Below are 14137 nucleotides of genomic sequence, written 5' to 3'. Positions count from 1 at the left end.
CCACTTTCGTCATGCTTGGCCTCCCAGGTCCCCAGACCTCAGTCCGTGCGATTATTGGCTTTGGGGTTACCTGAAGTCGCAAGTGTATCGTGATCGACCGACATCTCTAGGCATGCTGAAAGACAACATCCGACGCCAACGCCTCACCATTACTCCGGACATGCTTTACAGTGGTGTTCACAACATTATTCCTCGACTACAACTATTGTTGAGGAATGATGGTGGACATATTGAGCTTTTCCTGTAAAGAACATCATCTTTGCTTTGTCTTACTTTGTTATGCTAATTATTGCTATTCTGATCAGATGAAGCGCCATCTGTCGGACAATTTTTGAACTTTTGTATGTTTTTGGTTCTAATAAAACCCCATGTCATTCCAAGCATGTGTGTCAATTTGTACCTCTATATCTACATTATTCCGTGATTTATTCGGTTTTCAAATTTATACTGACTTTTTGATCACCCGGTATAAGAAAGAAGATTAGATGGAGTGTGGCAATTACAGAGGGATCACACTACTTAATTTGGGATACAAAATATTCTCTAATATACTATTTGACAGAATACTCCAATCATACAGAGGGAGATAGGGTCGTACCACTGCGGATTTCTTCCTGGGAAGTCAACTATAGATCAAATATTCACCTTAAGGCAGATCCTGGAAAAAACAAACAAATACAGGGTTGGCACGCCTCACCTCTTTATAGATTTCAAAGCAGCTTATGATAGCATAAATAGAGAGCAGTTATATCAAGCTCTAGATGAAATGGGTATCTCGAGAAAGTTGGTAAGTCTGGTGGGAATGACAATGAGCGAAACACAAGGTAGTGTAAGAATGGGAGGACTGACGTCCAATACATTGAGTATTCAAAATGGAGTGCGACAAGGGGATGCATTGGCATGTCTTCTCTTTAATGCCGCCCTGGAAAAGGTGATGAGAAATGCAAACTTTCTGAAAAGGGGAACGATCTTCTACAAATCAGTGCAGATACTGGCCTATTCAGGAAATTATTCAGGTAGTGAAGGGAGACGAAAATTTAATAGTCATGGGTGACTGGAATTCGTCAGTAGGAAAAGGGAGAGAAGGAAACATAGTAGGTGAATATGGATTGGGGGGAAGAAATGAAAGAGGAAGCCGCCTTGTAGAATTTTGCATACAGCATAACTTAATCATAGCTAACACTTGGTTCAAGAATCATAAAAGAAAGTTGTATACCTGGAAGAATCCTGGAGATACTAATAGGTATCAGATAGATTATATAATGGTAAGACAGAGATTTAGGAACCAGGTTTTAAATTGTAAGACATTTCCAGGGGCAGATGTGGATTCTGACCACAATCTATTGGTTATGAACTGCAGATTGAAACTGAAGAAACTGCAAAAAGGTGGGAATTTAAGGAGATGGGACCTGGATAAACTGAAAGAACCAGAGGTTGTACAGAGTTTCAGGGAGAGCATAAGGGAACAATTGACAGGAATAGGGGAAAGAAATACAGTAGAAGAAGAATGGGTAGCTCTGAGGGATGAAGTAGTGAAGGCAGCAGAGGATCAAGTAGGTAAAAAGACGAGGGCTAATAGAAATCCTTGGGTAACAGAAGAAATATTGAATTTAATTGATGAAAGGAGAAAATATAAAAATGCAGTAAATGAAGCAGGCAAAAGGGAATACAAACGTCTCAAAAATGAGATCGACAGGAAGTGCAAAGTGGCTAAGCAGGGATGGCTAGAGGACAAATGTAAGGATGTAGAGGCTTGTCTCACTAGGGGTAAGATAGATACTGCCTACAGGAAAATTAAAGAGACCTTTGGAGAGAAGAGAACCACTTGTATGAATATCAAGAGCTCAGATGGCAACCCAGTTCTAAGCAAAGAAGGGAAGGCGGAAAGGTGGAAGGAGTATATAGAGGGTTTATACAAGGGCGATGTACTTGAGGACAATTTTATGGAAATGGAAGAGGATGTAGATGAAGATGAAATGGGAGATAAGATACTGCGTGAAGAGTTTGACAGAGTACTGAAAGACCTGAGTCGAAACAAGGCCCCGGGAGTAGACAACATTCCATTAGAACTACTGATGGCCCTGGGAGAGCCAGTCATGACAAAACTCTACCATCTGGTGAGCAAGATGTATGAGACAGGCGAAATACCCACAGACTTCAAGAAGTATATAATAATTCCAATACCAAAGAAAGCAGGTGTTGACAGATGTGAAAATTACCGAACTATCAGTTTAATAAGTCACAGCTGCAAAATACTAACGCAAATTCTTTATAGACGAATTGAAAAACTGGTAGAAGCGGACCTCGGGGAAGATCAGTTTGGATTCCGTAGAAATGTTGGAACACGTGAGGCAATACTAACCTTATGACTTATCTTAGAAGAAAGATTAAGAAAAGGCAAACCTACGTTTCTAGCATTTGTAGACTTAGAGAATGCTTTTGACAACGTTAACTGGAATACTCTCTTTCAAATTCTGAAGGTGGCAGGGGTAAAATACAGGGAGTGAAAGGCTATTTACAATTTGTACAGAAACCAGATGGCAGTTATAAGAGTCGAGGGGCATGAAAGGGAAGCAGTGGTTGGGAAAGGAGTGAGACAGGGTTGTAGCCTCTCCCCGATGTTATTCAATCTGTATATTGAGCAAGCAGTAAAGGAAACAAAAGAAAAATTCGGAGTAGGTATTAAAATTCATGGACAAGAAGTAAAAACTTTTGAGGTTCGCCGATGACATTGTAATTCTGTCAGAGACAGCAAAGGACTTGGAAGAGCAGTTCAACGGAATGGACAATGTCTTGAAAGGAGGATATAAGATGAACATCAACAAAAGCAAAACGAGGATAATGGAATGTAGTCAAATTAAATCGGGTGATGCTGAGGGGATTAGATTAGGAAATGAGACACTTAAAGTAGTAAAGGAGTTTTGCTATTTAGGGAGTAAAATAACTGATGATGGTCGAAGTAGAGAGGATATAAAATGTAGACTGGCAACGGCAAGGAAATCGTTTCTGAAGAAGAGAAATTTGTTAACATCGAGTATAGATTTAAGTGTCAGGAAGTCGTTTCTGAAAGTATTTGTATGGAGTGTAGCCATGTATGGAAGTGAAATATGGACGATAACCAGTTTGGACAAGAAGAGAATGGAAGCTTTCGAAATGTGGTGCTACAGAAGAATACTGAAGATAAGGTGGGTAGATCACGTAACTAATGAGGAGGTATTGAATAGGATTGGGGAGAAGAGAAGTTTGTGGCACAACTTGACTAGAAGAAGGGATCGGTTGGTAGGACATGTTTTGAGGCATCAAGGGATCACAAATTTAGCATTGGAGGGCAGCGTGGAGGGTAAAAATCGTAGAGGGAGACCAAGAGATCAATACACTAAGCAGATTCAGAAGGATGTAGGTTGCAGTAGGTACTGGGAGATGAAGAAGCTTGCACAGGATAGAGTAGCATGGAGATCTGCATCAAACCAGTCTCAGGACTGAAGACCACAACAACAACAACAACAACTGGCCTATGCGGATGTCATAGATATAATAGCAAGAACCCAGAAAGCAATGGAAGAGACATTTACAGCTCTTGAACAGGCTAGTAGGAACATGGGGTTAATTATTAATGAACAAAAAACAAAATACACTCCTGGAAATTGAAATAAGAACACCGTGAATTCATTGTCCCAGGAAGGGGAAACTTTATTGACACATTCCTGGGGTCAGATACATCACATGATCACACTGACAGAACCACAGGCACATAGACACAGGCAACAGAGTATGCACAATGTCGGCACTAGTACAGTGTATATCCACCTTTCGCAGCAATGCAGGCTGCTATTCTCACATGGAGACGATCGTAGAGATGCTGGATGTAGTCCTGTGGAACGGCTTGCCATGCCATTTCCACCTGGCGCCTCAGTTGGACCAGCGTTCGTGCTGGACGTGCAGACCGCGTGAGACGACGCTTCATCTAGTCCCAAACATGCTCAATGGGGGACAGATCCGGAGATCTTGCTGGCCAGGGTAGTTGACTTACACCTTCTAGAGCACGTTGGGTGGCACGGGATACATGCGGACGTGCATTGTCCTGTTGGAACAGCAAGTTCCCTTGCCGGTCTAGGAATGGTAGAACGATGGTTCGATGACGGTTTGGATGTACCGTGCACTATTCAGTGTCCCCTCGACGATCACCAGTGGTGTACGGCCAGTGTAGGAGATCGCTCCCCACACCATGATGCCGGGTGTTGGCCCTGTGTGCCTCGGTCGTATGCAGTCCTGATTGTGGCGCTCACCTGCACGGCGCCAAACACGCATACGACCATCATTGGCACCAAGGCAGAAGCGACTCTCATCGCTGAAGACGACACGTCCCCATTCGTCCCTCCATTCACGCCTGCCGCGACACCACTGGAGGCGGGCTGCACGACGTTGGGGCGTGAGCGGAAGACGGCCTAACGGTGTGCGGGACCGTAGCCCAGCTTCATGGAGACGGTTGCGAATGGTCCTCGCCGATACCCCAGGAACAACAGTGTCCCTAATTTGCTGGGAAGTAGCGGTGCGGTCCCCTACGGCACTGCGTAGGATCCTACGGTCTTGGCGTGCATCCGTGCGTCGCTGCGGTCCGGTCTCAGGTCGACGGGCACGTGCACCTTCCGCCGACCACTGGCGACAACATCGATGTACTGTGGAGACCTCACGCCCCACGTGTTGAGCAATTCGCCGGTACGTCCACCCGGCCTCCCGCATGCCCACTATACGCCCTCGCTCAGAGTCCATCAACTGCACATATGGTTCACGTCCACGCTGTCGCGGCATGCTACCAGTGTTAAAGACTGCGATGGAGCTCCATATGCCACGGCAAACTGGCTGACACTGACGGCGGCGGTGCACAAATGCTGCGCAGCTAGCGCCATTCGACGGCCAACACCGCGGTTCCTGGTGTGTCCGCTGTGCCGTGCGTGTGATCATTGCTTGTACAGCCCTTTCGCAGTGTCCGGAGCAAGTATGGTGGGTCTGACACACCGGTGTCGATGTGTTCTTTTTTCCATTTCCAGGAGTGTATATGGCAGCTGGAAAAGCACATAGAGAAAATATGCCAAAGGCAATAACAATGGACAATTATAGGTTTGAGAGAGTTGAACATTTCAAGTACCTAGGCTCTACAGTTACGCATCTAAATGATACTCCTATGAAATTAAGCATAGATTAATACTAGCCAAAGAGCCTATTTTGCCCTAACAAGATTTCTATCCTCAAGGCTCCTGACTTGTACCACTAAATTGTTGTTATTGTTGCTGTCTTCAGTTCTGAGACTGGTTTGATGCAGCTCTCCACGCTACTCTATCCTGTGCAAGCTTCTTCATCTCCCAGTACTTACTGCAACCTACATCCTTTTGAATCTGCTTAGTGTATTCATCTCTTGGTCTCCCCCTACGAGTTTTACCCTCCACGCTGCCCTCCAATACTAAATTGGTGATCCCTTGATGCCTCAGAACATGTCCTACCAACCGATCCCTTCTTCTGGTCAAGTTGTGCCACAAACTTCTCTTCTCCCCAATCCTATTCAATACTTCCTCATTAGTTATGTGATCTACCCATCTAATCTTCAGCATTCTTCTGTAGCACGACATTTCGAAAGCTTCTATTCTCTTCTTGTCCAAACTATTTACCGTCCATATTTCACTTCCATACATGGCTACACTCCATACAAATACTTTCAGAAATGACTTCCTGACACTTAAATCTATACTCGATGTTAACAAATTTCTCTTCTTCAGAAACGCTTTCCTTGCCATTGCCAGTCTACATTTTATATCCTCTCTACTTCGACCATCATCAGTTATTTTGTTCCCCAAATAGCAAAACTCCTTTACTACTTTAAGTGTCTCATTTCCTAATCTAATACGCTCAACATAACCCGACTTAATTCGACTACATTCCATTATCCTCGTTTTGCTTTTGTTGATGTTCATCTTATATCCTCCCTTCAAGACACCATCCATTCCGGTCAACTGCTCTTCCAAGTCCTTTGCTGTCTCTGACAGAATTACAAGGTCATCGGCGAACCTCAAAGTTTTTATTTCTTCTCCATGGATTTTAATACCTACTCCGAATTTTTCTTTTGTTTCCTTTACTGCTTGCTCAATATACAGATTGAATAACATCGGGGAGAGGCTACAACCCTGTCTTACTCCCTTCCCAACCACTGCTTCCCTTTCATGTCCCTCGACTCTTATAACTGCCATCTGGTTTCTATACAAATTGTAAATAGCCTTTTGCTCCCTGTATTTTACCCCTGCCACCTTTGAAATTTGAAAGAGAGTATTCCAGTCACCATTGTCAAAAGCTTTCTCTAAGTCTACAAATGCTAGAAACGTAGGTTTGCCTTTCCTTAATCTTTCTTCTAAGATAAGTCATAGGGTCAGTATTGCCTCATGTGTTCCAACATTTCTACGGAATCCAAACTGATCCTCCCTGAGGTCAGCTTCCACCAGTTTTTCCATTTGTCTGTAAAGAATTCGTGTTAGTACTTTGCAGCCATGACGTATTAAACTGGTAGTTCAGTAATTTTCATAACTGTCAACACCTGCTTTCTTTGGGATTGGAATTATTATATTCTTCTTGAAGTCTGAGGGCATTTCACCTGTCTCATACATCTTGCCCACCAGATGGTAGAGTTTTGTCATGACTGGCTCTCCCAAGGCCATCAGTAGTTCTAATGGAATGTTGTCTACTCCGGGGGCCTTGTTTCGACTCAGGTCTTTCAGTACTCTGTCAAACTCTTCACGCAGTATCGTATCTCCCATCTCATCTTCATCTACATCCTCTTCCATTTCCATAATATTGTCCTCAAGTACATCGCCTTTGTATAGATCATCTATATACTCCTTCCACCTTTCTGCTTTCCCTTCTTTGCTTAGAACTGGGTTCCCATCTGAGCTCTTGATGTTCATACAAGTGGTTCTCTTATCTCCAAAGGTCTCTTTAATTTTCCTGAAGGCAGTATCTATCTTACCCCTAGTGAGATAAGTCTCTACATCCTTATATTTGTCCTCTAACCATCCCTGCTTAGCAATTTTGCACTTCCTGTCGATCTCATTTTTGAGACGTTTGTATTCCTTTTTGCCTGCTTCATTTACTGCATTTTTATATTTTCTCCTTTCATCAATTAAATTCAATATTTCTTCTGTTACCCAAGGATTTCTACTAGCCCTCGTCTTTTTACCTACTTGATCCTCTGCTGCCTTCACTGCTTCATCCCTCAAAGCTACCCATTCTTCTTCTACTGTATTTCTTTCCCCCATTCCTGTCAATTGTTCCCTTATGCTCTCCCTCAAACTCTGTACAACCTCTGGTTCTTTCAGTTTATCCAGGTCCCATCTCCTTAAATTCCCACCTTTTTGCAGTTTCTTCAGTTTTAATCTACAGGTCATAACCAATAGATTGTGGTCAGAGTCCGCATCTGCCCCTGGAAATGTCTTACAATTTAAAACCTGGTTCCTAAATCTCTGTCTTACCATTATATAATCTATCTGATATCTCCAGGGTTCTTCCATGTATACAACCTTCTATCATGATTCTTAAACCAAGTGTTAGCTATGATTAAGCTGTGCTCTGTGCAAAATTCTACCAGGCGGCTTCCTCTTTCATTTCTTAGCCCCAATCCATATTCACCGACTATGTTTCCTTCTCTCCCTTTTCTTACACTCGAATTCCAGTCACCCATGACTATTTAAATTTTCGTCTCCCTTCACTATCTGAATAATTTCTTTCATATCATCTTACATTTCTTCAATTTCTTCGTCATCTGCAGAGCTAGTGGGCATATAAACTTGTACTACTGTAGTAGGCGTGGGCTTCGTATCTATCTTGGCCACAATAATGCGTTCACTATGCTGTTTGTAGTAGCTTACCCACATTCCTATTTTCCTATTCATTATTAAACCTACTCCTGCATTACCCGTATTTGACTTTGTGTTTATAACCCTGTAGTCACCTGACCAGAAGTCTTGTTCGTCCTGCCACTGAACTTCACTAATTCCCACTACATCTAACTTTAACCTATCCATTTCCCTTTTTAAATTTTCTAACCTACCTGCCCAATTAACGGATCTGATATTCCACGCTCCGATCCGTAGAACGCCAGTTTTCTTTCTCCTGATAACGACATCCTCTTGAGTAGTCCCCACCCGGAGATCCGAATGGGGGACTATTTTACCTTGGAAATATTTTACCCAAGAGGACGCCATCATCATTTAATCATACAGTAAAGCTGCATGCCCTCGGGAAAAATTACGGCCGTAGTTTCGCCTTGCTTTCAGCCGTTCGCAGTACCAGCACAGCAAGGCTGTTTTGGTTATTGTTACAAGGCCAGATCAGTCAATCATCCAGACTGTTGCTCTTGCAACTACTGAAAAGGCTGCTGCCCCTCTTCAGGAACCACACGTTTATCTGGCCTCTCAACAGATACCCCTCCGTTGTGGTTGTACCTACTGTACGGCTATCTGTATCGCTGAGGCATGCAACCACTAAATTAACTATCTATAAATGACATATATAACCAGTGCTTACATATGACTCTGAAGCCTGGACATTAACAACTAAAGACATTGAAACACTGGATGCATTTGAAAGAAAGGTACTTAGACAAATTATCGGCCCAATCTGTGAAAGAGAAAGATGGAGGACGAGAAACAACTATGAGTTGTATATCACATACAAAGACCAACCCATCAGAAGGATAGTGGAATCATCCAGACTGAGGTGGGTGGGACATGTGGCTTGCATGAATGATACAGAAGTACCAAAAAGAATATTACAGGAAAGCCAGGAGAGCAGAACAGATGTGGTCAACCAAGAGCCAGATGGGAAGATGGAGTAATCGAAGATCTTAGGAAGATGGGCTATGGAAACTGTAGAGTATTGGCAAAGGAGCAAGAGAAATGGAAGGAAGTTGTAGAAGAGGCCAAGGCTCATCATGAGCTGTAGAGACAAGAAAGAAGAAGACGACTCTTACTTAATCACAAAAAAAGTTTGGCGTGCAAAATTTTGCACGATTAAATAGGGAGCTCTATGACGCATCTGTATGAGGAGGCAACGGACCATCTGAAGACACACACAGACATAGGCAAAGAAATTTTTTTGTCAGACAATTATGTCTTCGGCAGGCACACTCATTAATCAGTTTATTGTTTGGAGAGACAGGGCAGTCGTACAATGTCATCTCATCACCAAGCAGCATCCTGAATTACATGCACTAAAGCACTCCGGTAAATGGTCGTCTGCCAAAGTTTTGTTTGTCTTGAAATAATAATTAACGCTCAGGAAAGCAACACTGCGATTTTAATGAATATAATGGGTAGATTATTGTCTTCTTTTTAATCTTAGTGTGTGATGGAAAGATGTTAACTGTTTCAGAAGATGTTTTGTGAAGTCCAACCCTTCGTCCAGGTCGTGGGGGATAGGCAATGGCATGAAATAGGGGATTACCTGTAATATAGGCAATGACATGAAATAGGGGATTACCTGTAATATATTTTAATTACATTCCTGCATGCGGTGCACATATTCATATTTTTTTTATTTTTTATTTTTTTTATGAATGCAAATGCCACATTCAAGCATAATTTTTGTAGTTAATATACATAATTTATATATGTTGTTTCTTAACATAATAAATCAAATGTCATATAATCAGCTTCCAAACAGTAATCATAACAATAACATCACTACATAAAATGGCTTCTCAATGTGGAGCTAGCAACAAAAGCCATTACTAGATTACTATTCCAGAATAGTACAAAGATAAAAAAAGAAAACACCTGTGTTCTTGTATCCCACTATGGCAGTGATACAGATAGAGCATTGAAAGACTGGACACTAACATAGTGCAGGTCATGCCAATGAAATGAACACCCCATAAAAGATGAAAACTGACATTGTGCTAGCGGTTCAATGAACCGGAACACAATCATGGGAGACAGTCACATGGCTTAGTCGCCTGAGGTAAGATTGGGTGTGAGTATTGAGACTCTCATCATGGCTCAACAGCTTCCTATTCTTTATTGGTTTTCACTACTATTTTCAGAGTGCTACAGTGTGTATGGGATTTCCCTCTGCTAACAATTTCATTTGTGATAAGATTCGGAATGCATTTCGGCCTGAGATACTGGAGTTGGCAGTCGTGTGTGTGTGTGTGTGTGTGTGTGTGTGTGTGTGTGTGTCTTTTTTACTGATGAAGGCTGTGGCGGAAAGCTATAGGTGGGTGTCTTTTAACTGTGCCTGTCTGCAACTTAATGTTATTCACATCAGTTCTGATGCCCTTTCTAGACTACCTGTGGGCCAGAAAACAATATTTGATGCCCAGGAGATTTTTTCTTTCACATAGAAGAAGATTGGCACATCATCCAAGTCATTACCACTAATAACTGGGCGTACCAACAACCATTCTTCTGACAAAGCTTTCCTGAATGGAGTGTCAGAAGGTGGGAAAGAAATACTGGTACCAGAATTACCTTCTGCCACACACCGTAATGTGGATTGTGCAGTGTAAATGTAGTAGTAGACACAGAGGTGGACCTGGATAGCTCTGCCATGGGGGCCAAAAATTTTGGCAGCACGAAACCCACTGGCAACCTCTGGTGTGTGGTGTGGTCAAGTCGATGTCTGCAGAGAAGTTTTCACAATAAATGGGATGTAAATTACACTGGTGGGTATGGTTCTGTCGCTTATCCCTGATGGTTTCTACATGCTCTTTTCTTGATTCCACTTGCTGCCCATGAGGAACACAGTTCTCATGTTGAAATCCAAAAATTATTATGATAAAGCTGTTATTTCTCATACTGCCAGACTTGGAATTCCTACACAAAGGCCACCGGAAATTTGCTTGCATGATGGTGTTTTTCCCATAGTCAAGCTACTGGTCAGCCATTGATAAGAATACAAAACAATTAGTGTGGAAGGATACGATCCACGGTCAGATGTAAGTGCATACGCTTATTTGAAAAGCTCATGCATCATTCCCTGTAAATGTATGAAACAACTACCTCTAGACTTCACAAACCCTTTTTAGGTACTTGGTGGTTGAACAGGGCCAATAATTCATGTAACATACCATATATTATAAACTGAGGAGCTGTTTATAAAACTGAAACTGGCCAGATCAAACACACATCCATGTGTCTATTTTCAGAGAGATGGTACCAAACTGTCATCATAATTTTGCATGTTGATGATATGCTATTATTCTCAAATGATAGAAGTGCTCTGAATAACACCAATAATTCTTTGAATATTTTCTTACATGCTTCAACTATTTTTCTCTTTACATCTCTTAGCATGCTAATTGATTTTTGCACACCCAAAGTAGTTCTTAACTATCTGAAGGGGTTACTATGATGCCTCTGATTACTCTTTCTGAACAGTATAATGACATTACACACATACACTGTACATCTGTTTCTATACAACAAAACTGGGACAGTCCCTTTTTATTTTTATTTTTAATGGAACGGAGTCTTCTGCTTGAAATGCCAACAATATTAGTAATTAAAAGATTGTAACTCAATGACTACCAGTATGCAAATTTTGGTTATTAATTGAGATTCAGATGAAATAGTCCCCTCTCAGTAATTCAGTAACTATGAGTGCATCGTGTAACACGTACATCACATGGCTTTGTCTGGATCACACTTTTGAGATAAGACAATAAACCACACAATGAGAAGTCTGTCAAAATGAATTAACAAAATCTTACACACACAAAACATTTTAAAAACTGCACAGTGTCTACCAGACACATTTTTTTGATTCCTTATGTAGTCTGGTATAAAGAACATTATGCACAAATGCATCGGACAGGCTGTACTCAGAATTGTGATATGATGATGTGTGAAGTATCATCAATGACCAACCCGTGGCACACAGCATTTCACAGATGGTGTTCAGCTCACGGCCAATAGGTGGCGGCACCACCGCTGCTTAACAGTGCAGGGCCAACCACCCCTAAGCCACTTCTGCAGTAAACCCAGCTACGCCAACCGGCATACATACGGAAAATAGCAATCTACTGACGAAGGGCCAATCACACCATGCCACACCACAGCAGGCTCACTGCAACCTGTGTACTCCTGTGTGCACATCCCACCACAGACAGCAGTGAGAAGTCACGCTGCACTCTCTCGAAGTGTTCGGACTCACCACTTATAACTATGGACATATACAGACTGGAAGTGGCAGTGTTGTATGACTGTGACAAGGACTCAGCATACAATTTCATCTGACAGTGTTTGTATTCAGACTTTGTGTGAGATTCAATTGAGAAATTAAACTTGTTTTTCCACTCATGTCTTCAGTCTTTGTTGTTCTGCACTTCCCAGATACAACAATGTGTACTCACAGTTTTACAGTCTTTTGTTTTATATAGACAAGATTTTGTTTAGCATGCTTCTTGCTGTATGTTTTTCTACTCATATCTACACATTTACAAAGAAGCCTTTGGCATAAAAACAGTAAGATACGTAGTTTATGTAAATTAAAAGTATGATCCAGAGTAGTCTGTGTGAAAAAGTGCTATTGTGATGGCAGGTTAGTATATGAGTATCATGTCCTACATTAACAGCAAATTCATAGTCAAAATCTACAAAAAAAAAAAAAAAAAAAAACATTATTTTGATTAATATACTTGTACATGAATATGTTCAAACATGCACTGTAACATTCATTTACCCATTAGACGATAATCTGATAGATTAAAAATGATTGAAATAACTGTTAGGAACTGAAGTTCAGACAAATGTAACAAATACTTACCAGTCTGAAAAATATCATTCAAGTGCTCCTTGTAAAATGATATATTTGACAGCAATTTTGCAAGGGCTATCACAACTTCTCTGTCATTCAAGAAATGCCTATAAACTCCAATAAGCAGTGGCAATGCACCTTCCGATACAATATCTAGAATAAATATTTTTGCAACATAAATTTCAAATACCAAGTTCTGGCTGTTATGCATGGATACAAGTATACATTTTTAAAAATGGTCACGCATTTTATTCACATAAGAATTTTTTAAGTGTGGACAAAATTGTAATGCACACATAAAAAATACAATATTTTAATTAATAAAACTTATTGAAAATTGTTCACAAAATCAAGTTACTGTTTAATCAAATGTCATTTGATCATTGAAGAGATGTATCTCTCAAAATTAATTCAGTTCCGAAATATTTTACTTTTATTAGACATACAAAATATGATGTTAAACACTAACAGTGGGAAAATGTAGACATGGCTGAATATGGAAAATGAGAAAAGACTGAATAGTAAGGGATTATCATAGAAAAGTAAAGCACATAACTTCAGAATATTAAAATAACATAAAATGCTAATGAGAGAGAGAGAGAGAGAGAGAGAGAGAGAGAGAGAGAGAATAACTAATTGTCAAAATGGATTACAAAAGACACACACATATAGATAGATAGACAGATAGAGAGAAGAGGAGACAAGAGCCAACAAAAATATACTATTTATTAAGAAAAAAGATTCTGTGGCATCATTTTACATACAAGTAACCCCAAAAGCGAACCCTTCTTCTCTCAAATCAAGTCCAGTGCCTTAGTGCCATCTCAGATAGCACAGAGAAGTTACAAAACCCATTGAGGATTTGTGACGCTTTGATTATCAGTTTCTTAAGTTTCCTAAAAATTACTGCAGCAACAAATCATCAATTGATTGATATCTTCTCATGTTTGTGCCTGGGTATGATCTAAAAATGTCTTCATACCTCAATTATTAATCTTAATATCATCTTTTGGTGATAAAAATAACATAAAGTCTACAGTACATATTAATATCGTGATTATGCTGGAACAGTTGAACAACCAACATTCAATCAGCTATTTTTTCTTTATCACATGCTGTATCCTGCTACTAGTGCATGTGCTTTGAGAAGTGCGCACACAGCACAGTCTCTGCCAGCCAGTCTACTGGTGACTCACGCCTGCACACAGCACTGACTCACTCTCACTATGTTCTTTTGGTTTGTACCACTCACATCAGTTGATCAGTGTATGGCTTATGTTACACCTTCTGTATGATTCTTTTGTTGTGTTATCTGTGGAGTCATGAGAGGCTTATTTCCATT

General features: G+C 40.9%; 1 protein-coding gene across 2 annotated transcripts in view; it reads right to left on the bottom strand.

The window, feature by feature from the left end:
* Nucleotides 1-14137, bottom strand: part of LOC124802838 (protein SERAC1) — a 292435-nt gene that overhangs the window by 104890 nt on the left and 173408 nt on the right. For both annotated transcript variants that reach the window (XM_047263863.1, XM_047263854.1), the window contains exon 7: nucleotides 12805-12948. In XM_047263863.1, the coding sequence (XP_047119819.1) occupies nucleotides 12805-12948 (144 nt within the window). The remainder of the gene's footprint in view (nucleotides 1-12804; nucleotides 12949-14137) is intronic.

The sequence above is a fragment of the Schistocerca piceifrons genome, chromosome 1, assembly GCF_021461385.2.
Source record: "Schistocerca piceifrons isolate TAMUIC-IGC-003096 chromosome 1, iqSchPice1.1, whole genome shotgun sequence".
Classification (NCBI taxonomy): Eukaryota; Metazoa; Arthropoda; class Insecta; order Orthoptera; family Acrididae; genus Schistocerca; species Schistocerca piceifrons.
Note: the sequence above shows the minus strand (reverse complement) of the source record. Positions and strands in the feature narration are given on the sequence as shown.